Source organism: Saccopteryx leptura, chromosome 12 (genome assembly GCF_036850995.1).
Source record: "Saccopteryx leptura isolate mSacLep1 chromosome 12, mSacLep1_pri_phased_curated, whole genome shotgun sequence".
In the NCBI taxonomy this organism is placed as follows: domain Eukaryota; kingdom Metazoa; phylum Chordata; class Mammalia; order Chiroptera; family Emballonuridae; genus Saccopteryx; species Saccopteryx leptura.
In genome coordinates this window covers 1182446-1206600 of record NC_089514.1, presented here as the reverse complement: position 1 = coordinate 1206600, position 24155 = coordinate 1182446, and the positions used below count along the sequence as shown (strand labels likewise).

The 24155-nt window shown below is 65.1% G+C and overlaps 1 protein-coding gene across 1 annotated transcript in view; it reads left to right on the top strand.

Moving 5' to 3' along the window:
• Positions 1–1762: 1762 nt before the first annotated feature.
• The window catches only part of PKD1L1 (polycystin 1 like 1, transient receptor potential channel interacting), a 76032-nt gene continuing 53639 nt past the window's right edge, over positions 1763–24155 (top strand). Inside the window, exons 1-17 of the mRNA XM_066354259.1 lie at positions 1763–1848; positions 1970–2140; positions 3357–3679; positions 5054–5329; positions 5936–6055; positions 6451–6619; positions 7311–7550; positions 8271–8403; positions 9014–9220; positions 9739–9920; positions 10864–11085; positions 14400–14560; positions 15788–16084; positions 16688–16831; positions 16937–17197; positions 19354–19530; positions 20434–20511. Of these exons, the coding sequence (XP_066210356.1) occupies positions 1763–1848; positions 1970–2140; positions 3357–3679; positions 5054–5329; positions 5936–6055; positions 6451–6619; positions 7311–7550; positions 8271–8403; positions 9014–9220; positions 9739–9920; positions 10864–11085; positions 14400–14560; positions 15788–16084; positions 16688–16831; positions 16937–17197; positions 19354–19530; positions 20434–20511 (3247 nt within the window). The remainder of the gene's footprint in view (positions 1849–1969; positions 2141–3356; positions 3680–5053; positions 5330–5935; positions 6056–6450; positions 6620–7310; positions 7551–8270; positions 8404–9013; positions 9221–9738; positions 9921–10863; positions 11086–14399; positions 14561–15787; positions 16085–16687; positions 16832–16936; positions 17198–19353; positions 19531–20433; positions 20512–24155) is intronic.

The window sequence follows — 24155 nt, the reverse complement described above, 5'->3', positions numbered from 1 at the left end:
TCGGTCTGCAGAGATAGAGCCGGGCCCCGCCCTCAGGCCTCCCAGGTCCGCCTACACTGCGTCCTCGTCTGCCCTCTGGTGGCTGCTCCTGGGGCTGCGTCAGGAGCCAGGCTGGTCATTAGCGTCTTAAGCCTTGTTACATTCAACGAGGTGTCCCAGCCAATGGCAGCCACCTGACTTGGTTAGACTAGCTGCTGGACCATTGGCATGGTTGTCAAAACCCTGCACGGAGCCCTGGCCGGTTGGCTCAGCGGTAGAGCGTCGGCCTAGCGTGCGGAGGACCCGGGTTCGATTCCGGCCAGGGCACACAGGAGAAGCGCCCATTTGCTTCTCCACCCCTCCACCGCGCTTTCCTCTCTGTCTCTCTCTTCCCCTCCCGCAGCCAAGGCTCCATTGGAGCAAAGATGGCCCGGGCGCTGGGGATGGCTCTGTGGCCTCTGCCCCAGGCGCTAGAATGGCTCTGGTCGCAACATGGCGACGCCCAGGATGGGCAGAGCATCGCCCCCTGGTGGGCGTGCCGGGTGGATCCCGGTCGGGCGCATGCGGGAGTCTGTCAGACTGTCTCTCCCTGTTTCCAGCTTCAGAAAAATGAAAAAAAAAAAAAAAAAAAAAAACCCTGCACGGGGTCCCACTGCCTCAGAGCCAGGGTCCTGACAGCAGCCCGTGCCATCTGGGGTCACCCACCTCCTTCCCTTTGGCTGTCCGTTTCACCTGTCCCGGCCCCGTCCCACCTCACGGCCTCCGACTGCAGCTGCTCAGGGGACGATGGGGCTCTGTGGCGTTCTGGCCTCTGGGTGTCGTGCGGTGAAGATGCCACGGCTGCAGACAGTGCTGTGAACACGCTCCACCTCTCAGTGACCTCTCAGTGACCTCTCAGTGACCTCTCAGCGGGACCTGGGGCAGCCGCCCTGCTCCCCAGGGGACAGCTGGCACCGGTCACGAGTCCCTGGGGCTGTCCTGACGTCTCACGGGCACCGGCCCACATGAGCAAACCCGGGGTCGTTGCTGGACGCGCCCGGTGAGGGAGGGAAGGCTGACTGAGGGGTCTCCTCTGTTCCCTCACTTTCAGAAGCCCCCGGGGATCTTCCATCGAAATCCTGAGCTGCTGGAGCAGCGATGACCCGGCGCCCCATCGCCGACCAACGTGTGCCGTTGGGGAAGTGGACGGTGCCTTCCAGGGGCTGGTCCAGGTGAGTGTCTGGGGCACAAGTGGCCTTCAGCCTGTTGGGAGCCGCAGCGTGAACTTGTCCTTTGGACTGGGCAGGTGGTTTGGGAGCACAGCTGACGTTTGTCCCCACAGCGGGGGCCGCAGGTCTGGGCTGTCGGCTTGCTTTACAGCCGAGTCCAGGACAGCTTACTCCCCACTGGCTCCACAGCCAAACCCAGAGCGGCTCGCTCCCCACTGGCTCCACAGCCGAGTCCAGGACGGCTCGCTTCCCCGCCGGCTCTACAGCCGAGTACAGGACGGCTCTCTCCCCGCCGGCTCTACAGCCGAGTCCAGGGCGGCTCTCTCCCCGCCGGCTCTACAGCCGAGTACAGGACGGCTCGCTCCCCGCCGGCTCTACAGCTGAGTACAGGACGGCTCGCTCCCCACTGGCTCTACAGCCGAGTACAGAGCGGCTCACTCCCCGCTGGCTCCACAGCCGAGTCCAGGACGGCTCGCTCCCCACTGGCTCTACAGCCGAGTCCAGAGCGGCTCACTCCCCGCTGGCTTAGCCAGAGGCACAGCATGGCCTTGTGACGTCACTGTCCCCAGTTCCCGATGAAAGTGCCTCGGGCCACCGCGGGATCCTGGCGCTCTGTTGGCTACGTGGGGGGTACAAACGACTGCCTCCTCGTGGTCGAGTGGTGGGGCCGGAGCCCACGGGGTCGGGAGCCTGGGCTGCCTGCCGAGCACACGTGGCAGCCTGTCTGACCCTCACTGGTGTCACCCCCATTCCCAGTGCCCCTGTCCTGCGGGCCCCTGCAGCCTGAAGGTGGAGGTCCCCTCCTGTGCCGTGGGACCACCACACTCTACAGAGGACATGGTCCCCGAGCTGCTGCCCCGGACTGATGTCACACCAGCCACTGCCACCATCGGAGCAGCTGCATGTGCTCAGACCAGCGCCCTGAGTTCACAGTCCACCATCTTGCCCAGGAGGTAGGGCGAGGGGGGTGCGGAGGCCTGTGACCCTCTAGGGCAGGGGTCCCCAAACTACGGCCCGCGGGCCACATGCCGCCCCCTTAGGCCATTTATCCGGCCCCCACCGCACTTCTGGAAGGGGCACCTCTTTCATTGGTGGTCAGTGAGAGGAGCATAGTTCCCATTGAAATACTGGTCAGTTTGTTCATTTAAATTTACTTGTTCTTTATTTTAAATATTGTATTTGTTCCCGTTTTGTTTTTTTACTTTAAAATAAGATATGTGCAGTGTGCATAGGAATTTGTTCATAGTTTTTTTTATAGTCCGGCCCTCCAGTGGTCTGAGGGACAGTGAACTGGCCCCCTGTGTAAAAAGTTTGGGGACCCCTGCTCTAGGGGCTCCCTGCACTCAGGATCACACCCAGTGAGCTGGCGGTTTTACCATTCACCTCAGTGGCCGTGGCCATTGCTGTCAGAGCACAAGGTCTCGGATCACGCTGTTGTCCACTGCTGTCCACTAGTGACCCGTGGTACCCGGTGTCCTCTGTGTCTCATCGGTTGTACGTCCTGAGCTTTGCTTGCCTATATGTTTCTGCACAGAGCTCATGCAGAGAAGGGTCACCCAGGGGCACAGACATTGGCCTTTAAGACACGTCGTTTCCACGCCATGAAAGGGTCCTCTTTCTGTTTGGAGGTGTTTCTGTACTCCAGTTCCTTCTGGCTCTGGGCCCCCACTTTGAGAGACAGTGACGTGAGCCCTGTGATTGGCTGCTCACCCCATCCTATCCCTCCCTGTGATTGGCTGCCCCCCCCTCCTATCGCTCCCTGTGATTGGCTGCCCCCCCTCCTATCTCTCCCTGTGATTGGCTGCTCCCCCCCACGTCCTATCCCTCCCTGTGATTGGCTGCCCCCCCCAATGCACTGTCCTATCCCTCCCTGTGATTGGCTGCTCCCCCCCACCCCGTCCTATCCCTCCCTGTGATTGGCTGCTCCCCCTCCCTGTGATTGGCTGCTCCCCCCCCCCCGTCCTATCCCTCCCTGTGATTGGCTGCCCCCCTCCCCCCGTCCTATCCCTCCCTGTGATTGGCTGCCCCCCCCTGTCCTATCCCTCCCTGTGATTGGCTGCCCCCCCCCCCCGTGTCCTATCCCTCCCTGTGATTGGCTGCTCCCCCCCCCCCTCCTATCCATCCTGGTGCCGTGTCCCTCGATGGTCTGAAGGCTGCCCTCTCCCACAGCTCCCACGGCCCTCCTCCTGGACCTGTGCCCACCCACAGCCGCGTCACGCCCCCGCCTGGTCACCAGCAGCTCAGGCCCCGCGCCCAGCGTCACCCTGGAGCCCCCTCGGCCCCGGGTCCTGAGGACAGGGCACATCCCGTCACCCGCCGCCCACCGCAGGCTGACGCTCAAGCCCCCCCAAGTCTGGGGTTCTGGATTCAAACGGCTCCCGGAGCAGCTCTGTGTCTGGTGGTGGATTTCGGGGACGGTTCTGGGGTTCAGATGAGCGTCCGCCGTGCGTCTGCGGAGGTGGCCGTCACCGCTCACCACCAGTACAGGAAAGGTACGCGCGGAGTTCCGTGTCAGGAGCGCGGGTAGGACGTCCTGACGGGTGTGAGGCTGGACCTCGGCCCTGCGTGCCAGCTGGTCTGCCGGTCCCCGGGGCAGGTGCTCTGTGACCCTCCTGCCAGCCCCGGGGGGGAGGTGTGACCTCCACTGACAGCAGGCGAGGGGGTGGGATCGGCCCTGAGGTCGCGAGGCCAGCGCACTGGCCGCCTCCTGTGCGGGAAGAGGGCAGACCGGAGGCTGTTCACTGGGATCGTGGGCTCCGTCTCCTGTGTGCAGACTTGGGCTGACCCCGTGAGCGTGCACTGTGCATCTAGTGGCCGCGCCGAGGTTGGGGACGAGGCAGGCGGCAGTGTGGGAGCTGGGGGGGCTCCGCCAGGTTCTGCGGTCAGCCCCCCCCAGGGGGCTCGTGTAAGCCCAGCAGGGTGGCCCACAGGCAGGTTCACCGCAGGCAGTAGAGCCCAGCTCCGTGAGGTGAGGGCTCAGGTGCGCTAGGTCCGGGTGCGCAAGGGGGACCCACTCAGCCGAGGGTGAGGGCCCCTCAGGACTTCATCCTGGGAACCAGCAGAAGCCGCGAACGCGGTGAGGCTGGGAGTCCGGTAGACAACTGAAGCCTGTGGTGTGTGGCGTTGGGCTAGGGCTGCCCGAGGCCTTCCTCGGGGGTGGGGGCGGACTCTCACCACGGCTGCGTCCCAGACCACCGCACGGCCTCGAGGTCTCCGTGAGCCACTCGAGTGGGCCGGTCTCAGGTGGGCTCCAGGCAACGGGGCTCCTGGAGCTGGGCTGGCTGCCGGCCAGGCTGACGGGGACACGAGTCCTGCACCTCCTGTCACCCTGGGCTAGCGGCTTCTTCACATGGTGACGAGCAGGCGAGAGCCGTCCTGAGCTCAGGCCCGGGCCAGTCCTGGGGGGGGAGAGGTGAGCCCGCCGCAGAACGGGCGACCCGCAGTCACATGCGGTCACAGTGCAAGGCTGTGAGACGGAGGACCGGCCGTTTCTGTCACTGGCCTTCGTGGTTCTCGGGGACGGTCCCCTGGACGCTGTCCGTGTGCGTTTGCCGTGTGCTGGGGCACCTCTGCTGTCATTCTGTGACGTCTCCACGCGCAGAGTTAGCTACGTGACCCTCAGGCCCGGGCGAAAGAAAACATACACCCCTTGTGAGGGAATCCTGAAGGTCTGAGACAAGTCGTGTGCCCCCCCCCAACCCCCCCCCCCCGCTGAGTGTGGGGCCCCCGCAGGGGCCGTGTTCCCCCAGGAGCAGCTGGCCTGCGTGCCGTTCCCGTGTCAGTCTCCCCTCACGGCTGTGCCACACGCTCGCCGTGTGCCTGCTTTTGACAACCCCCCCCCCAACACCGCCTTTCCTCCCACGCAGAAGGCGTCTACGCGCTCACCCCCCCCCAACACCGCCCTTCCTCCCACGCAGAAGGCGTCTACGCGCTCACCCTCCCCCAACACCGCCCTTCCTCCCACGCAGAAGGCGTCTACGCGCTCACCGCCGCAATCCGCGACGCGTCTCATGCAGCTGCGGCGCAGCTGGGGCCCTACTACGTGGAGATGGGCCGCGAGGACGTGTCCGTGTTCATGAACTCCAGCAGCGTCCACGGGGACCACGCCCTCGCCTTTGGTGGTTCTGCCGCGGATCCGAGAGGCAAGCCGACACCTGGGTGTGGGCACCCCGTCCGCAGCTGTGGGCGTTCACATTGTCACCACTCCACTCAAGACAGCGGTCACCACGTAGGCTTCCCCCCTTCAGAAAACAGCCTGTGTACCAGGCAGGGTGTTCTCGAGAGAGAGGAAACATTTTCACGAGAGATTTTGTGACAGAGGTCATGTTTCCCAGGTCTGTCTGACTCTAAAGCAGTGGTCCCCCACCCCCGGGCCGCGGACTGGTACCGGTCCGCAGAGAAATAAATAACTTACATTATTTCCGTTTTATTTATATTTAAGTCTGAACGATGTCTTATTTTTAAAAAATGACCAGATTCCCTCTGTTACATCCGTCTAAGACTCACTCTTGATGCTTGTCTCGGTCACATGATACATTTATCCGTCCCACCCTAAAGGCTGGTCTGTGAAAATATTTTCTGACATTAAACCCGTCTGTGGCCCAAAAAAGGTTGGGGACCACTGCTCTAAAGCATATGCCTTGAATTTGGGGTTTCTTGGGACTGAAAGAGGGAGAGTGGAGAGGCGGAGCCACGACCCGTGGAGGCTGGAGCGGCGCCCAGACCGGCTTCTCTCTGTTCCCCTGCAGGCACGGTCGTCACGCACCGTTTCTCAGCCACCTCCTCCTGGAACGTGTCCTTCGCCTCGCAGGCCCGCCTGGGCGAGGGGCGGGCCTGGTCCAGCGTGACTGTCGGGTACCGGATGCAGCGTACGTCTCCATTCTGCTGGAGATCTGACGCACCCTCCGCACAGTGCGTGGAGGTTCAGGCCACAGCAGCACCGGGCCTGTGGTTAGCTCCGCCCAGACCCTGCCTGCTCTCGCGTGGGCGCCGTGGCCACCTGTGGTTGCTTCTAGGACTTTCTAGAAACCACAGATCAGGCTTCCGTCTGAGGGTGTGAGCGGGTGGGCTCCATGCAGCAGAGGCGGTGGCTGGAGACTCAGTTGATGGGCGCGGACTCAGACGTCACGGGTTCCCTCTGCTCCCTGTTCATGGTCTGCTGGTCAGACCCACAGCCTCTTCCCCACTCGGCTGTGAGCGCCTGGGCCCTGGACAGTCGCGGCCCCTGTGGCTGAAGCGCCCTCGTCCCTTCCCTCTGCTGCAGCCGTCTCTGTCCACACGAACGGAACCGTGTTTGCCACCGACACCGAGATCACGTTTGTGGCTGTTACCAAGGAAACCACTCGCCTGGAGTTCACCTGGTTCTTCGGAGACCGTCCGCCAGTGAGGACGACGAGCAGCAGCATCAGGAGGAGACTGGGCGTCCCCCGGCGGTGCGCGTGTGGGCGTCCCCCCCCTCCCCCTCCCCAGCGGTGCGTGTGTGGGCGTCCCCCCCCTCCCCCTCCCCAGCGGTGCGTGTGTGGGCGTGTCCCCCCCTCCCCCTCCCCAGCGGTGCGTGTGTGGGCGTCCCCCCCCTCCCCCTCCCCAGCGGTGCGTGTGTGGGCGTCCCCCCCCTCCCCCTCCCCAGCGGTGCGTGTGTGGGCGTGTCCCCCCCCCCCCCCCCGGCGGTGCGTGTGTGGGCATCCCCTCGGGCGGCCGGCTGCCTGGGGCAGGCTCAGCTGCCACTGGAGTCGTTCCGCATAGAGGGGCACATTCCCCTTGGGCCACGTGGCACTTCTGTGAGTGGGACACAAACAGATTTAAAGGCAGCGGTGGCAGGCGGAACCCGGGCATCGGGCAGTCCCGTCCAGATGCCATTCGCCACCGTGGTGCCTAAGCAAGCTCCCCTCTCAAGAAGGGGATGGTGCTCGCCCCTCCCTGTGACGACAGGTCTGTTACCTATTGAAGAGGGAGGTCAGCAAGTGTCACCCCCTGGTCCCCAGAAAGCTGTGAGTCACTGGGTGCTCTGATAATTCCTACAAGTGACTGCAGCTCCCGCCTTTCTGTGGAGTCATGTGCAGTGTCTGTCTCTGGCCTGACCCTGCTCACCGTCCGTCTGTCCTGTGCCCCTGGCCCCGCCCACAGGTACCGCGTGGTGGTCCAGGCATCCAACGGGGTCGGCCGGGTGGCCTCGGAGCCCCACCACGTCCACGTGCAGAGGAGAGTCGTTGCCAACCGGCTGACGTCCGCCCCCTGGGCCCTGGTGAACAGCACCGTGACCTTCGAGTGCAGGCTCAACTTCGGCTCCGACGTTGCTTACCTGTGGGACTTCGGGGACGGCGCCCGCGGCCTGGGGAACGGCTCTAACAGTCACGTCTACAGGAGGTGAGGCGCAGCGGTCAGAGGGCCTGCCTTGTGCTCCACGAGGCGGGAGACTGGTCCTCACAGGCTCAGGCGGTGGTCCTCACGTCCAGATGTCTGGAGTGACTGACCGTCGGCATCACTTGCAGAACGAACATGCATTTTCTTAGTAAACATGATTTTCTCGGCCAGGAAGTGCTGTCACACCGTCCGGTCCTGCACCCCCACGGCTGGGCTCTTGCACCTCCCCCGGGGCGGCCTCACCCCCTGGCCATGGGTCTGTCCTGCACTTCCTGGGGCAGGACACACCACAGGACAGTTGTGTAGGGAGTCCTAGTCCCAGGCCTGGGGTGCCCATCACATGGGGACCCAAGGAGGACACCCTGAGGTGGGCGGGGACCAGGCCATTGCTGCCGGGAGGGCTCCCGAGGAGGGAAGCAGCACGTCCCAGGCCTGGGGTACCCGTCACATGGGGACCCAAGGAGGACACCCTGAGGTGGGCGGGGACCAGGCCATAGCTCCTGAGGAGGGAAGCAGCATGTCCCATGGGGATGCTTGTTTCTAGTACAGCCGGTGACACCAGTCTGGGCTCCAGCGCCTGCCCTGACCTGTGCCTGTGGACAGCTGCAGCCGCTGTGGCAGTGGGGGGGCTCATGACTGTGACCGCAGACGGGTGGTGTGACAGCGCAGGGACCGCGGACACGTGTGGAGTCAGTGTCTCCGTGTCTGCCCGTCTCCTCCCAGGGAAGGAGAGTTCACGGTCAGGGTCCTGGCCTTCAATGACGTCAGCGCCGCCTCCCTGAGGACACAGCTCTTCGTGGGGCACCAGCCCTGCCGGCCGCCCCGCGTCCGGAGCTCGGGGCCGGGAAGGGTGCAGGTGAGGCCTGCAGTCCCGGGGCAGACGCAGCGGCCTTCTCCCGCTGGAGCCGTGTGGGGACACTTAGTCCAGGTCACCCCCTGCGTTCGTCACGAGGGGCACCTGTGAGGGCCCGGGGACCTGTGGCCAACCGACCGGCCCGAGGGAGGGACACGCCTGTTTCTGGCCTTGGTGTCACCTTTATTCGCCTCTGTCTCTGAGCTCAGCAGGCGACGGGCCTGCACACAGTTGTCTGCAGATCTGTGGCATCTCGGTGGATAATCCTCCAGCTCTGTAGCCACAGGACGCAGGACGGGACAGCGTCCTCGGATGTGTCTGCCTCAGAACCGGCTCTCACCCCCGGCTCACCCTGTCACCATTGCTGTTATTACGGGTTCAGAATTGGCACCTTGGTTAACACGAGCTCATGAACCTGGGCAGTCTGGTCACAGGTGCAGAAGGCTTTGTGTTTGGAACAGAGACAGTGACACTGTAGCGGAAGTTAAGCCCCCGCCCCCTCCTGTGGTCACGCACACGCGTGACTGGGGTTCTGTGCAGAGTGAACGTTTCTCGTCACTCACTCTGGACCGGGGGTTCCACACTTAACGGGGCATCTGGCTCTCGTGTGCAGGTCTGGCGGTCTCAGCCCGTGACGCTGGGAGTCACCTTTGAAGCCGCCGTTCTCTGTGACATCTCCCAAACCCTCGCCTACGCCTGGAGCCTCAGGAACTCTGCGGGGTCCCGCGTGCCCCTCCCTCCAGCCGTCAGCACTCACAGGCAGACCCTCACGGTCCCCAGCTACGTCCTGGAGCCCGGGAACTACACCGCGCTGGCCGAGGTGGGCGGGCGGCCGACGGCGGCCCCTGTACGAGCAGCTCTTCCCCCAGCCTGGGAGACACCGGGACTGCCTCCCCTCCTGTTCTGTCCCAGACACGGGGCTTATCTTAAATTCCACTGGCCTTTTAAGTCCGCGTGTGGCTGAGGGTTAGTTACAAGGGGGCTTACGCAAAGGTAACTAAGCCCAGTTTGGACCACGGACAGGCTGGCTGTCCACAGCAGGCTACACGCCGTGGAGTGTTTGCGGTGTCGTTAGGGTCACAGCCCAGAAACAGGCTGAGACAGGACGATGCTCCTTCCAGGAGCTCCGGCCGGTGGGCACACAGTAGGACGCTCATTTTGACAAGTGGGAGCGGCCGGGGGCTGAGAAGAACTCAGTCTTCTCTGGAGCGCCCAAAGCCTCTGGCTGGAGCTGGTGGCACGTTTAGATTCGCCAGTTTCCTTCTGACGTTGAGACGGGGTTCAGCCCAGTGAGCGTCCTGCCCGCCACCCCCGACGCCCCTGTTGTTGGTGCTGCAGGTGCAGCTGAGAGGCAGCGCCGTGCGCAGTGACTACAGCGTGCGGGTGGAGGTGCGGGCCCGGGCCCCTGTCAGCGTGATCGCCGAGGGCACGCACCTGTTTGTCCCCAGAACCCCGTCGTCCACCGTCACTCTCAGTGGGTCCCTGTCCTACGACCCCGACAGGCCTGGGGCCCCTCTGAGGTGAGCACCCAGGGCAATGTGGCCACTCCTCATCCCAGCCTTCCTCCTCTGCCTCTTCCTCCTCCTCCTCCTCTGCCTCCTCTGCCCTCTCCAGACTCAGCTGGGGGGGGGGGCTGATTTATAATTTAAACAACTTTAAGTACCTGAGCTTTTATTAATTGAAATAATGTTTCATTTAGCATGGACGTAAAACGGAATTTAAGAACGGGGTGGAAGTAGATAGCAGTGGTTTGGTGCTTTGCTGTTGGATGTGTGGAAGGTTGCGGATTGTGGGTTATGACGTTTACAGAGCGTCCTGGGTGTTTGTGTGGCTGTATCGAGTGGTCTTAGACTGGGGCTTCCAAACAGCAGACTGTTCCCCTCACCTCCTGGGGATGGAAGTCCGAGGTCAGGACGCTGGCAGATTCCGTGTCTGGTGGGAGCTGCTCCTGGTCACAGGCGGTGGCCTTTCGCTGTGTCCTCAGGTCACAGAAGGGCCAGGGGCTCTAGGGAGCTCTCTATAGGGACACAAACCCGTTTGTGACGTCTCCACATTCGTGACCTACTCCCTCCCCAGAGGCCCGCCTCCTGGCAGCCTCAGTGTGGCTGTTAGGATTTCATGCGCATTTGGGGGATGGGAGCGGGGACACGTTCAGTCCCTGGCAGACTCGTCACTCTGTCACGACACCTGGTCCTGGAGATGCTGGCTGTGTGGGAGGCTGGGCTTCCAAGGGCGTCTCAACATGGTGGGTCCCTCATGCTGGCTTCTCGGCTCAGGCCTTGGTCTTCATCTGCACCCCTTCCCCTCCCTGGGTGGCCGGACCCAGTGTCCACTCCATTAACCTTGCGCCTGGACCCTCTACGGACACTGTCCCCACCTGTCCGCACGCTCCCGGGCAGCCCCCCAGGCAGGTCACTGACTGACCACAGCAGGCAGGTCAGTCCCTCCCGCGCTGCCCCTTAGGTATCACTGGACGTGCGCCCCAGCCAGCACCCCCGGGCGCCCCTGCTTCCCTGGGCCCTCTGCCCGCAGCCTGGACACCACGGCTCCCACACTGTCCTTCGCAGCGGACTCGCTCAGCAGCAGCTACGACCAGTTTCTCGTGACGCTGACAGTGTCCAGCCACGGCCGGGACTCCTCGGAGGCACAGGTGTTCCTGTCCACCCTCCCCAACGCGGCACTCAGGTACCCCTGCCCTGCCGTCCCCACAAGACCCGTCTGGGTTTGTCCTGCATGCTTCCTGCTTGGACCCATTGTGCATGCTGGACGTGGGGTTCAGCAGCCACCCTGCTGTGCACAGGACAGGGGTTCAGACGTCGGTCCCTCTGTGCACAGGACGTGGGTTCAGACGTCAGCCCCTCTGTGCACAGGACGTGGGTTCAGACGTCGGCCCCGCTGTGCACAGGACGTGGGTTCAGACGTCAGCCCCTCTGTGCACAGGACGTGGGTTCAGACGTCGGCCCCTCTGTGCACAGGACGTGGGTTCAGACGTCGGCCCCTCTGTGCACAGGACGTGGGTTCAGACGTCGGCCCCTCTGTGCACAGGACGTGGGTTCAGACGTCGGCCCCGCTGTGCACAGGACGTGGGTTCAGACGTCGGCCCCGCTGTGCACAGGACGTGGGTTCAGACGGCCCCGCTGTGCACAGGAAGTGGGTTCAGACGTCGGCCCCGCTGTGCACAGGACGTGGGTTCAGACGTCGGCCCCTCTGTGCACAGGACGTGGGTTCAGACGTCGGCCCCTCTGTGCACAGGAAGTGGGTTCAGACGTCGGCCCCGCTGTGCACAGGACGTGGGTTCAGATGGCCCCACTGTGCACAGGACGTGGGTTCAGACGTCGGCCCCGCTGTGCACAGGACGTGGGTTCAGACGTCGGCCCCTCTGTGCACAGGACGTGGGTTCAGACGTCGGCCCCGCTGTGCACAGGACGTGGGTTCAGACGTCGGCCCCGCTGTGCACAGGACGTGGGTTCAGATGGCCCCACTGTGCACAGGACGTGGGTTCAGACGTCGGCCCCGCTGTGCACAGGACGTGGGTTCAGACGTCGGCCCCTCTGTGCACAGGACGTGGGTTCAGACGTCGGCCCCGCTGTGCACAGGACGTGGGTTCAGACGTCGGCCCCGCTGTGCACAGGACGTGGGTTCAGACGTCGGCCCCGCTGTGCACAGGACGTGGGTTCAGACGTCGGCCCCGCTGTGCACAGGACGTGGGTTCAGACGTCGGCCCCTCTGTGCACAGGACGTGGGTTCAGACGTCGGCCCCTCTGTGCACAGGACGTGGGTTCAGACGTCGGCCCCGCTGTGCACAGGACGTGGGTTCAGACGTCGGCCCCGCTGTGCACAGGACGTGGGTTCAGACGTCGGCCCCGCTGTGCACAGGACGTGGGTTCAGACGTCGGCCCCGCTGTGCACAGGACGTGGGTTCAGACGTCGGCCCCTCTGTGCACAGGACGTGGGTTCAGACGTCGGCCCCGCTGTGCACAGGACGTGGGTTCAGACGGCCCCGCTGTGCACAGGACGTGGGTTCAGACGTCGGCCCCGCTGTGCACAGGACGTGGGTTCAGACGTCGGCCCCGCTGTGCACAGGACGTGGGTTCAGACGTCGGCCCCTCTGTGCACAGGACGTGGGTTCAGACGTCGGCCCCTCTGTGCACAGGACGTGGGTTCAGACGTCGGCCCCGCTGTGCACAGGACGTGGGTTCAGATGGCCCCGCTGTGCACAGGACGTGGGTTCAGACGTCGGCCCCGCTGTGCACAGGACGTGGGGTTCAGACGTCGGCCCCGCTGTGCACAGGACGTGGGTTCAGATGGCCCCACTGTGCACAGGACGTGGGTTCAGATGGCCCCACTGTGCACAGGACGTGGGTTCAGACGTCGGCCCCGCTGTGCATAGGACGTGGGTTCAGATGGCCCCACTGTGCACAGGACGTGGGTTCAGACGTCGGCCCCACTGTGCACAGGACGTGGGTTCAGACTTCGGCCCCGCTGTGCACAGGACATGGGGTTCAGACGTCGGCCCCGCTGTGCACAGGACAGGGGTTCAGACGTCGGCCCCTCTGTGCACAGGACGTGGGTTCAGACGGCCCCACTGTGCACAGGACGTGGGTTCAGACGTCGGCCCCTCTGTGCACAGGACGTGGGTTCAGACGTCGGCCCCGTTGTGCACAGGACGGGTTCAGACGTCGGCCCCTCTGTGCACAGGACGTGGGTTCAGACGGCCCCGCTGTGCACAGGACGTGGGTTCAGACGTCGGCCCCTCTGTGCACAGGACGTGGGTTCAGACGGCCCCGCTGTGCACAGGACGTGGGTTCAGACGTCGGCCCCGCTGTGCACAGGACAGGGGTTCAGACGTCGGCCCCTCTGTGCACAGGACGTGGGTTCAGACGTCGGCCCCTCTGTGCACAGGATGTGGGTTCAGACGTCGGCCCCGCTGTGCACAGGACGGGTTCAGACGTCGGCCCCGCTGTGCACAGGACGGGTTCAGACGTCGGCCCCGCTGTGCACAGGACGGGTTCAGACGTCGGCCCCGCTGTGCACAGGACGGGTTCAGACGTCGGCCCCGCTGTGCACAGGACGGGTTCAGACGTCGGCCCCGCTGTGCACAGGACGTGGGTTCAGGCATCCACCCCACTGTGCTGAGTGAGCCTCCCAGGGGCAACACCCCTCACATCAGAGCAGCTGTCCTGATAATGGGGGTCAGCTCCAGGGTGGGGGTCTGAGGCCAGAAGGCATCCAACCAAGTGTGTCAGGGCCTCTGCCCCCGGCCTCCAGCCCTCCCGGGGAAGCATGGGCCCCGTGAGGGTGGCAGGTGCCAGCTGAGTGTGATGATGACAGTGGCCGGACAGAGAGAGCTCAGAGCTCCTGTGACCACAAATCACAGCTTGCAACTCGGAGGCCACAGTGGCAGCCCAGGGCCAGACTGGCCCTAGACACTGACTGCAGCTGCTCTGGACACCCCCGTGGAGTGGGTGAGCCGACACCAGTGTCCACGGCTCCCCAGGATGCTGGGCAGGCTGCAGTGGGCGGGCCCACCCCTGCTCCCTGAGGGGGTCTGGGCAGTTACTATTGTCTCGTGTGAAAAAGCTGTGGTGACAGCCTGGGCCGGGTGAGCTCCAGAAGGCGTCCCGGAGGAAGGTGCCAGGCTCTGAGCGCCATGGGGGGTGCGTCCGCCCCCCAGGACCGGCCGTCACGTGAGGCTGTGCTGGCTCCAGGCTGTGTGGGCTCCAGGCTGTGCTGGCTCCAGGCTGTGCTGGCTCCAGGCTGTGCGGGCTCCAGGCTGTGCGGGCTCCAGGCTGTGTGGGCTCCAGGCTGTGTGGGCTCCAGGCTGTGCGGGCTCCAGGCTGTGTGGGCTGGGCCGCCTGTTAGGTGTGTGGTGGGTCGTGGGGGCTGTGATTCTGCTCCTGACGTGTATAACGAAGGCCCAGCCGGGCGACTTGAACAAACCTCACCGGGAGGAGGTGGCAGAGCCTCATGCTGTCCCCCCACCCCACGGCGTGTTGCAGGCTCGTGCGTCTCTCCTGGGCCCCCTTCAGAGGCGTGCCCGTGAACTGGAACCAGCCGCTCTCGCTCCGGGCGGCCTGTGAGGACTGCGGGGAGGCGGCCGAGCTCTCGTACTCCTGGGACCTCTTTGTGGTCAACGCGACAGCTCAGGACGGAGAGGAAGGTGCGGACGCTGCTGCTTCCGTTTGTGGAGCGGTCAGTTATTTTGAGATTGCTAAAAACTTGCGAAACCAGCGTCGGTTTTGGTCGTGAGTTGTCACGTCACGTCCCCAGTCCCTCCTGACGTCACACCCGAGTGGACGGTTATGACAGCAGAGGACGCCAGGCTCTGGTGCTGCTGCTCTGCCGGGGGCCCCACGGGGGCTGCGCCCGGCCGCTGGGCAGGTCTCCTCGGGCCCTTGTCCTTCCCCAGGCCTTGCTGTCCTCGGGGTCCGCGCGGCTCTGGGACTCGGCAGAGGAGCCGGTGGCAGGTGGTCCTGGCCCCTCACCGCAGGCTGGGACTGGGAGCACTTCTCTGAGACTCAGTTCTCTTGGGTGGAAAGTGTGGGTTCTGAGTCCTCGCAGGGAGGGGCGTCCAGTGAAATCACGTGTGGGGACGTGGGCCCTGGTGGCCGGTGCGGCCTGTGGACTCCGGCTCTGGGCCTGGGGTGGCGGAGTCCTCATGGGCAGTGCTGTGCTGGGGTCGCTCTGACCGGACAGCGGAGGGGCTCTTGTCCTGAGCTGGCCTGCCTCCCACACTCCCCTCCACGGACCACACGGCTCCCGTACGGGCGTGGCCTCCGTGCTGAAGGGACAGGAGGACAGAGAGGCCGCGTGCCATCCTGGCAGGTGAACGTGTTGGTCTGAGCAAAGCCTGTGCTCAGGGTCACGGGCTGTGACGGTCCCAGCAGTGGTCGCGCACTCCCCACAGAGCAAGCGCTGTCCCTGCGCGGGGGTCCCAGCCCCGTGGTCCCAGCCCCGTGGTCCCAGCCCCTTCTCACAGAACCTGGTCCGTGTCGGGGACAGTGGCAGCCGGCGTCACTGTGAGCTGTGTGTTTATGTCCTTGCAAAACCTCTTTGTTCCTGGCCTCTTTCCTGAATCCTGCCAGCACTTTCTAGAGGGTTACTCAGACACGGACAGGCGAGTGCGCGAGGGTTAGCACGCCAGGTGCCCAGGAGCTTCACGGGCAGTGTGGCGAGCCCAGGGGCACAGGCCGGGCCTGAGGGAGGTGGGCCCGCTGCTGCGGGGGTCCTGGAGCCCCGTCTGCTCCATGGGGGGCTCTTCTCTCAGCCGTCTTCGTGTCGGCACTGGTTTGTTAGGACAGAACATGCTTCTGTAATTGATACACTTTTCAAAACCAAAATTGTTTCTTGTCCAAAGTTTTTTAACACTCTGAAATCTCTGTTGAAGTTCCCTTCTGTAGAACCGTGGGGCTGCTGGACTCCCCGGATCTGGGGGCTGCTTTGAAGTTATCAGAGTCCCGTCTGCTGTCCCCGGAGCTGAGCAGGGCAGAGCCCCACGTCACGTCTGCTCCGTCCTCACGGCCGCCGGGGACCCCAGGTCGGCCCGACCTCTCAGCCCGAGGGAGAGTCTCCAAGGAGCCCGTGGTCACCGTGCATCCCGTTCCTGCCGCTGGGGACGCCCTGACCCCAGAGGGGGGTCCCTGGGCCGAGGGGCCCCCGTGGGGCCCGATCCCGCAGGGCCCCGGTGAGTGCCGTCCTGGCGGTCCAGGGGTGAAGTCCCGTCCCCGCGGGCCCTGCTCCCCACGCCTGCCGCGTCCTCTAACCCAGGACACGCGGTCCAGCCGCAGTCCGCTCTCTGTGCACCCCTGTCCTCCTCTCTTCCCTGTGGACACGCGGTCCAGCCGCAGTCCGCCCTCTGTGCGCACCCCTGTCCTCCTCTCTTCCCTGTGGACACGCGGTCCAGCCGCAGTCCGCTCTCTGTGCACCCCTGCCTCCTCTCTTCCCTGTGGACACGCGGTCCAGCCGCAGTTCGCCCTCTGTGCGCCCCTGTCCTCCTCTCTTCCCTGTGGACACGCGGTCCAGCCGCAGTCCGCTCTCTGTGCACCCCTGTCCTCCTCTCTTCCCTGTGGACACGCGGTCCAGCCGCAGTCCGCCCTCTGTGCGCACCCCTGTCCTCCTCTCTTCCCTGTGGACACGCGGTCCAGCCGCAGTCCGCCCTCTGTGCACCCCTGTCCTCCTCTCTTCCCTGTGACACTGGCCTTCGGATCGGACAGAAACCGTTCTGTGCCTGGAGGTTGAGAGTTCCTTGTCAGCGATCCAGGTTCTGGCCCAGCCTGACCTCTCTCAGCCGTCCCTTCCCGTGTGACGTGGCCGCTCATGGTCAGGGTCATGGTCAGGGACGGTGCTCTCTGCCCCGGCAAGGCCGCTCGCTGCACCCCGGAGCCCCAGCCTCGGGGTAGCTGGCGGGGGGGCTTCCGTGAGCGCTTCAGAGGTGGGCGGGGCAGCGCCCTGGGGACAGAAAGGAGGCTGTGGGCGCCATGCCGGCTTCTCCTGTGAGACGAGAGGCCTCGTCGTCCCGGCCTCGCTGTCCACCCAGAGCTCGGGGGCGTGGGGACCAGGGACGCCGCCTCCCCGACGGTGCAGGGTGCTGGCACGGCCTCTGAGGGCCACGCATCCACAGAGCAGGACTCGGGCTCTGAACTGGACCAGGGGCGACGGGTGTGCTCCCGGGAGCCGTGTGACCTTCCAGGGAGTCTGGTTCACGGGACGTGTTCTCTGTCCTTTCACACAGATTTTGAAGCCGCCTACGGTGACGTCCAGGAAGCAGTGCCGTCGGAAGGAAGGCCGCTGGGAGACTGTGAGTGTGGCCCCCCCTCTGTCCCGGAGCCACACCCTGTGCTCACCCCGGTCCGCCCACGTCCACACGCCCCCTCTGTGCCCGAGGCAAGGGCGGCATGGGCTGGCCTGTCTCCAGCTCACCTGCTGCTCCGCGGGTCCCCTGGTTAGGACACCCGAGAAGCCCGGGCCGGGAGACACCGTCCCTCTGCCATCCTCCGCCCACGGGCTGGCTGGTGTCTGCAGGACGCGTCCCTCACGTCCCCCCATGTTGTCACCTCAGAGCTTCCTCCCTTCTGGTCGGCTTTGCTCTCCCTCTGGGGAGTCCCTGTCCCCCCCTCTGGGGGGTCCCTGTCCCCCCCCTCTGGGGAGTCCCTGTCCCCCCCCTCTGGGGAGTCCCTGTGTCCCCCTCTGGGGAGTCCCTATCCTCCCCCTCTGGGGAGTCCCTGTCCCCCCCCTCTGGGGAGTCCCTGTGTCCCCCCTCTGGGGAGTCCCTGTCCCCCCCTTCTGGGGAGTCCCTGTGTCCCCCTCTGGGGAGTCCCTGTGTCCCCCCCCTCTGGGGAGTCCCTGTGTCCCCCTCTGGGGAGTCCCTATCCCCCCCCTCTGGGGAGTCCCTGTGTCCCCCCCTCTGGGGAGTCCCTATCCCCCCCTCTGGGGAGTCCCTGTGTCCCCCTCTGGGGAGTCCCTATCCCCCCCTCTGGGGACTCCCTGTCCCCCCCCTCTGGGGATTCCCTGTCCCCCCCCTCTGGGGACTCCCTGTCCCCCCCCCGGGGAGTCCCTGTCCCCTCCCCCCCCCCCGGCCCAGGCTGGTGGTTCCCCCACCTGGTCTGTCTCTACTCGGAGCTCAGTGAGCAGCGTGTGTTCTTAGATACTTTCTCTCAAGTTCAGTTGACTCACGATGTTACATTAGTTTCACCGTGCCCCGCAGTGATCAGACATTTATGTGTCTTATGAAGTGTCCCCCGGCATTTCAAGTGCCACCTGGCACTGCTGTACAGACAGCCTCCTTGAACACTTCTCGTAATACTGGTTTGCTGGTGATGGGCTTCCGTGAGCTGCTCCTCGTCTAGGAAGGGACAGTTTCCATGGCAAGTTCACACTTGTGTCCCCAAGAAGGTCACAGCGCCTGTCGCGTTGGCACTCAGCAAGCACGTTATGGGAGGACAGTGATCAGTGAGTGGTTTATTTAGCACGAGTGGGTGCACAGCCAGCGGCCAGTTTGTTCATGGAAGGCGGAGACGACCAGTGAGCGGCCTGTCTGCTGCACGGAGGAGCGTCCAGTGAGCGGCTGGTTTGGGGAAGGATCATGAACATCGTGAAGCATTCGCTCGTCACGGCCCCTGCGCTGGGCGCTCTGAGCACCCCTGGCTCCTCGGGGCCCTGCCCCTCCCTGTCCCTGTACGTCTGTGTTAGGGGCTCGTGTTTACACGCACAGTGGCCCCCACGCAGCCCACAGAGGACGAGGGTCTCGTCTCCCCCCCTCCCCCCTGCAGCCCCTCCCGGTCGTCTCTGAGCCGTTTCTTCAAAGCGCTCCTTCCAGCCCGTCTCTGCTCGGAGCCTCCGCCTCGGGTCCTGCCCGGCTGGTCCTGCCCGAGGGGTCCTGCCCGAGGGGTCCTGCCCGACGGGTCCTGCCCGACGGGTCCTGCCCGAGGGGTCCTGCCCGAGGGGTCCTGCCCGGCTGGTCCTGCCCGAGGGGTCCTGCCCGAGGGGTCCTGCCCGGCTGGTCCTGCCCGAGGGGTCCTGCCTGACGGGTCCTGCCCGAGGGGTCCCCTCCCTGCCCGACCAGCCCCCTCCCTGCCTGACCGGCCCCCTCCCTGCGCCCTGGCCCGGCCGCCTCTCCGGGCACTCCACGCCCTGGCCTCACGCTGTGTCCGTGAGCATCTCCTCCCGTGTTTCCGGCACACTCACCCTGGTGTCTGGACGGCAGGGCGTGCTCTGCGCTGCCACGTGGTTCCCGGTTCCCGTGGACTCACTCCCGGGCTTCGCGCCCGCGCACACGTGTGTGCAGTAAGCACGCACCTGCGCCGTGATCACGTGGTCACGACGTTCCCCTCAGCTACGTGTCGTTGGTGGAGACTTGTTCATAGAAGCAGTGTCGATCTTGACCTCGGACCGTTGTGAACACTTGAAGATCATGACGACTTCCTCCTAACCGTCCCTGGCTTCGTGTCTTCCTAGGGACCGGGTTCCACCTTGCAGACTCAGGACCAAGCGCCGGCGCTGACGAGAGTGGCGGTGACGGGGACAACCTGCTGGGCCCCTTCCTCCCAGCGGCTGGTGCCAGGCCGGCTCTGCTGGTCGACTGGCCCAAGTCCCCCGTGAGCCGAGCGGTGTTCGGCAGCCACACTGCGTCTGGTAGGGGCGCCCCCTTGTTCTGGGGTCTCAGCTGTTTCAGAAAGTTGAGTCACCAGCCCGTCCACTTCTCCCGCCCCTTCTCCTGGGAGTGGAGGAGGCTTGGGGGCCGTGATGCTTCTCCCAGTGTGTCTGTCCCTCTGTGGCCCACAGGCCGGGGCTCCAGCCCGCCCCCCCCCGTTTGCTGACTAAGGGGAAGAGCTGGTGACCGACGCCCTGCACGCGTCCTGTGTGCCTCGCGGGGTGTGACGTGCCGTCCACAGACTGGGCGCCCGGGCTGCCCCCGAGGAGCAGTGGGTGGCGGCCGAGGTCCTCACAGACCTTCTGGTCACACACGGTCACGCCGTCCCCTCTGGGAGACCCAGGTTTCACCCGCTGTTGGGTGATGGCTTGTGATGTGGAACCAGCCCCCGTCCAGGGCGTCTGAGTTGGACTCTGGTCTGTCCTGGGTCAGACATGTGGGGCAGGCTGAGCCTCCTGTCTGTGGAGTAGTCCAGTGTCCAGTGTCCAGTGGTCAGCAGTCATGCCCAGGCCCAGACAGTCTTCACAAGCTGTCCTGCAGACACTTACCTGTTGCTTTGAAAGGAACAAACGATTTATGAACCTGGACCTGCTCATAAATACATGAGCTGAGTCCCCCCCAGACCCCCGTGTTGTCCGGGAGTGTCCCTTCTGCCCAGGTCACTGGTCCACGCTCAGCTGGCCCCTGTGAGCAGAGATGAGCTTTGAGCTCTGTGCGGGTGGGGGTTGGGGGCAGTGGATGAACAAACGAGAGGCACTTCCCAGTGGGGACAGGCAGGGGGGGCGGGGACCGCAGCCCCATCACCGGCACCACGCTGAAGGGTTTGTCTGACCTGCGCCCTTCAGGAGCCCTGACGGTGTCTCCCTGCCACCCTCTTTCTGCAGGGACCATGGAGCGGGAGGTGACAGTGAAGCCGTACTCCCTGCGCCCTGGAGAGACATACGTCCTACAAGCCGCCGTGGGTGGGTGACGCGCCCGCTGGGCCGCTGCAGGGGACAAGGGTTCAGTTCTGGTCACAGTCTGTCCTGGACGTGGCGTCGGATGTGCCCGGTGCAGGGGACAGAGGGTTCAGTTCTGGTCACAGTCTGTCCTGGACGTGGCGTCGGATGTGCCCGGTGCTGGCCGCCTGTCCTTGGCTTCAGCCCCTCCCCTGCCCGTGACCACTTCCCGTGTCAGCAGCTGGGGGGGGAGGTGCTGTGTGCCCGCACGCAGTGTCCCCCAGGGTCAGGCGTGTGCTCGTGCCGGGAGGCCTGGGTGGTTGCCTGTTTTCATTACACGTGTGTTTTGTTTGTCCTGAGCCGTTGGCCCCTTCCCTGCACACTGTGCGTGTGTATCTTTACCCCATGACCGTGCAGCCAGCAGCCACCATCTCTGTGGGGTCAGCGTGGCTCCAGTGTGCCCGCGGGTCAGCCACACCCACGTCCCCCTGGCGTTTCCATGGCTCAGGGTGATAGCGTCCTTTGGGTAATTTCCAGACACTTTCCCCCATTCCCGGGTGCTCAGCTCCGTGTCACCCGCACAGAGGAGTTGGGGGCTCCCCCGCACAGAGGAGTTGGGGGCTCACCAGCACAGAGGAGTTGGGGGCTCCCCCGCACAGAGGAGTTGGGAGCTCACCAGCACAGAGGAGTTGGGGGCTCACCAGCACAGAGGAGTTGGGGGCTCACCAGCACAGAGGAGTTGGGGGCTCACCCGCACAGAGGAGTTGGGAGCTCACCAGCACAGAGGAGTTGGGGGCTCACCAGCACAGAGGAGTTGGGAGCTCACCAGCACAGAGGAGTTGGGGGCTCACCCGCACAGAGGAGTTGGGGGCTCACCAGCACAGAGGAGTTGGGGGCTCACCAGCACAGAGGAGTTGGGGGCTCACCCGCACAGAGGAGTTGGGGGCTCACCCGCACAGAGGAGTTGGGGGCTCACCAGCACAGAGGAGTTGGGGGCTCACCCGCACAGAGGAGTTGGGGGCTCACCAGCACAGAGGAGTTGGGGGCTCACCAGCACAGAGGAGTTGGGGGCTCACCCGCACAGAGGAGTTGGGGGCTCACCAGCACAGAGGAGTTGGGGGCTCACCAGCACAGAGGAGTTGGGGGCTCCCCCGCACAGAGGAGTTGGGGGCTCACCAGCACAGAGGAGTTGGGGGCTCCCCCGCACAGAGGAGTTGGGGGCTCCCCCGCACAGAGGAGTTGGGGGCTCCCCCGCACAGAGGAGTTGGGGGCTCACCAGCACAGAGGAGTTGGGGGCTCACCCGCACAGAGGAGTTGGGGGCTCACCAGCACAGAGGAGTTGGGGGCTCCCCCGCACAGAGGAGTTGGGGGCTCACCAGCACAGAGGAGTTGGGGGCTCCCCCGCACAGAGGAGTTGGGGGCTCACCAGCACAGAGGAGTTGGGGGCTCACCTGCACAGAGGAGTTGGGGGCTCACCAGCACAGAGGAGTTGGGGGCTCACCAGCACAGAGGAGTTGGGGGCTCACCCGCACAGAGGAGTTGGGGGCTCACCAGCACAGAGGAGTTGGGGGCTCACCAGCACAGAGGAGTTGGGGGCTCACCCGCACAGAGGAGTTGGGGGCTCACCCGCACAGAGGAGTTGGGGGCTCACCAGCACAGAGGAGTTGGGGGCTCCCCCGCACAGAGGAGTTGGGGGCTCACCCGCACAGAGGAGTTGGGGGCTCCCCCGCACAGAGGAGTTGGGGGCTCACCCGCACAGAGGAGTTGGGGGCTCCCCCGCACAGAGGAGTTGGGGGCTCACCAGCACAGAGGAGTTGGGGGCTCACCCGCACAGAGGAGTTGGGGGCTCACCCGCACAGAGGAGTTGGGGGCTCCCCCGCACAGAGGAGTTGGGGGCTCACCCGCACAGAGGAGTTGGGGGCTCCCCCGCACAGAGGAGTTGGGGGCTCACCAGCACAGAGGAGTTGGGGGCTCACCCGCACAGAGGAGTTGGGGGCTCACCAGCACAGAGGAGTTGGGGGCTCCCCCGCACAGAGGAGTTGGGGGCTCACCAGCACAGAGGAGTTGGGGGCTCCCCCGCACAGAGGAGTTGGGGGCTCACCCGCACAGAGGAGTTGGGGGCTCACCAGCACAGAGGAGTTGGGGGCTCACCAGCACAGAGGAGTTGGGGGCTCCCCCGCACAGAGGAGTTGGGGGCTCACCAGCACAGAGGAGTTGGGGGCTCACCCGCACAGAGGAGTTGGGGGCTCACCAGCACAGAGGAGTTGGGGGCTCCCCCGCACAGAGGAGTTGGGGGCTCACCCGCACAGAGGAGTTGGGGGCTCCCCCGCACAGAGGAGTTGGGGGCTCACCCGCACAGAGGAGTTGGGGGCTCACCCGCACAGAGGAGTTGGGGGCTCACCAGCACAGAGGAGTTGGGGGCTCCCCCGCACAGAGGAGTTGGGGGCTCACCAGCACAGAGGAGTTGGGGGCTCCCCCGCACAGAGGAGTTGGGGGCTCACCAGCACAGAGGAGTTGGGGGCTCACCCGCACAGAGGAGTTGGGGGCTCACCAGCACAGAGGAGTTGGGGGCTCCCCCGCACAGAGGAGTTGGGGGCTCACCAGCACAGAGGAGTTGGGGGCTCCCCCGCACAGAGGAGTTGGGGGCTCACCCGCACAGAGGAGTTGGGGGCTCCCCCGCACAGAGGAGTTGGGGGCTCACCAGCACAGAGGAGTTGGGGGCTCACCCGCACAGAGGAGTTGGGGGCTCACCAGCACAGAGGAGTTGGGGGCTCACCCGCACAGAGGAGTTGGGGGCTCACCCGCACAGAGGAGTTGGGGGCTCACCCGCACAGAGGAGTTGGGGGCTCACCCGCACAGAGGAGTTGGGGGCTCACCAGCACAGAGGAGTTGGGGGCTCACCCGCACAGAGGAGTTGGGGGCTCACCAGCACAGAGGAGTTGGGGGCTCACCCGCACAGAGGAGTTGGGGGCTCACCAGCACAGAGGAGTTGGGGGCTCACCCGCACAGAGGAGTTGGGGGCTCACCCGCACAGAGGAGTTGGGGGCTCACCAGCACAGAGGAGTTGGGGGCTCCCCCGCACAGAGGAGTTGGGGGCTCACCAGCACAGAGGAGTTGGGGGCTCCCCCGCACAGAGGAGTTGGGGGCTCACCCGCACAGAGGAGTTGGGGGCTCCCCCGCACAGAGGAGTTGGGGGCTCACCAGCACAGAGGAGTTGGGGGCTCCCCCGCACAGAGGAGTTGGGGGCTCACCAGCACAGAGGAGTTGGGGGCTCCCCCGCACAGAGGAGTTGGGGGCTCACCCGCACAGAGGAGTTGGGGGCTCCCCCGCACAGAGGAGTTGGGGGCTCACCAGCACAGAGGAGTTGGGGGCTCCCCCGCGCAGAGGAGTTGGGGGCTCACCAGCACAGAGGAGTTGGGGGCTCCCCCGCGCAGAGGAGTTGGGGGCTCACCAGCACAGAGGAGTTGGGGGCTCACCAGCACAGAGGAGTTGGGGGCTCACCAGCACAGAGGAGTTGGGGGCTCACCAGCACAGAGGAGTTGGGGGCTCCCCCGCACAGAGGAGTTGGGGGCTCACCCGCACAGAGGAGTTGGGGGCTCCCCCGCACAGAGGAGTTGGGGGCTCACCAGCACAGAGGAGTTGGGGGCTCCCCCGCACAGAGGAGTTGG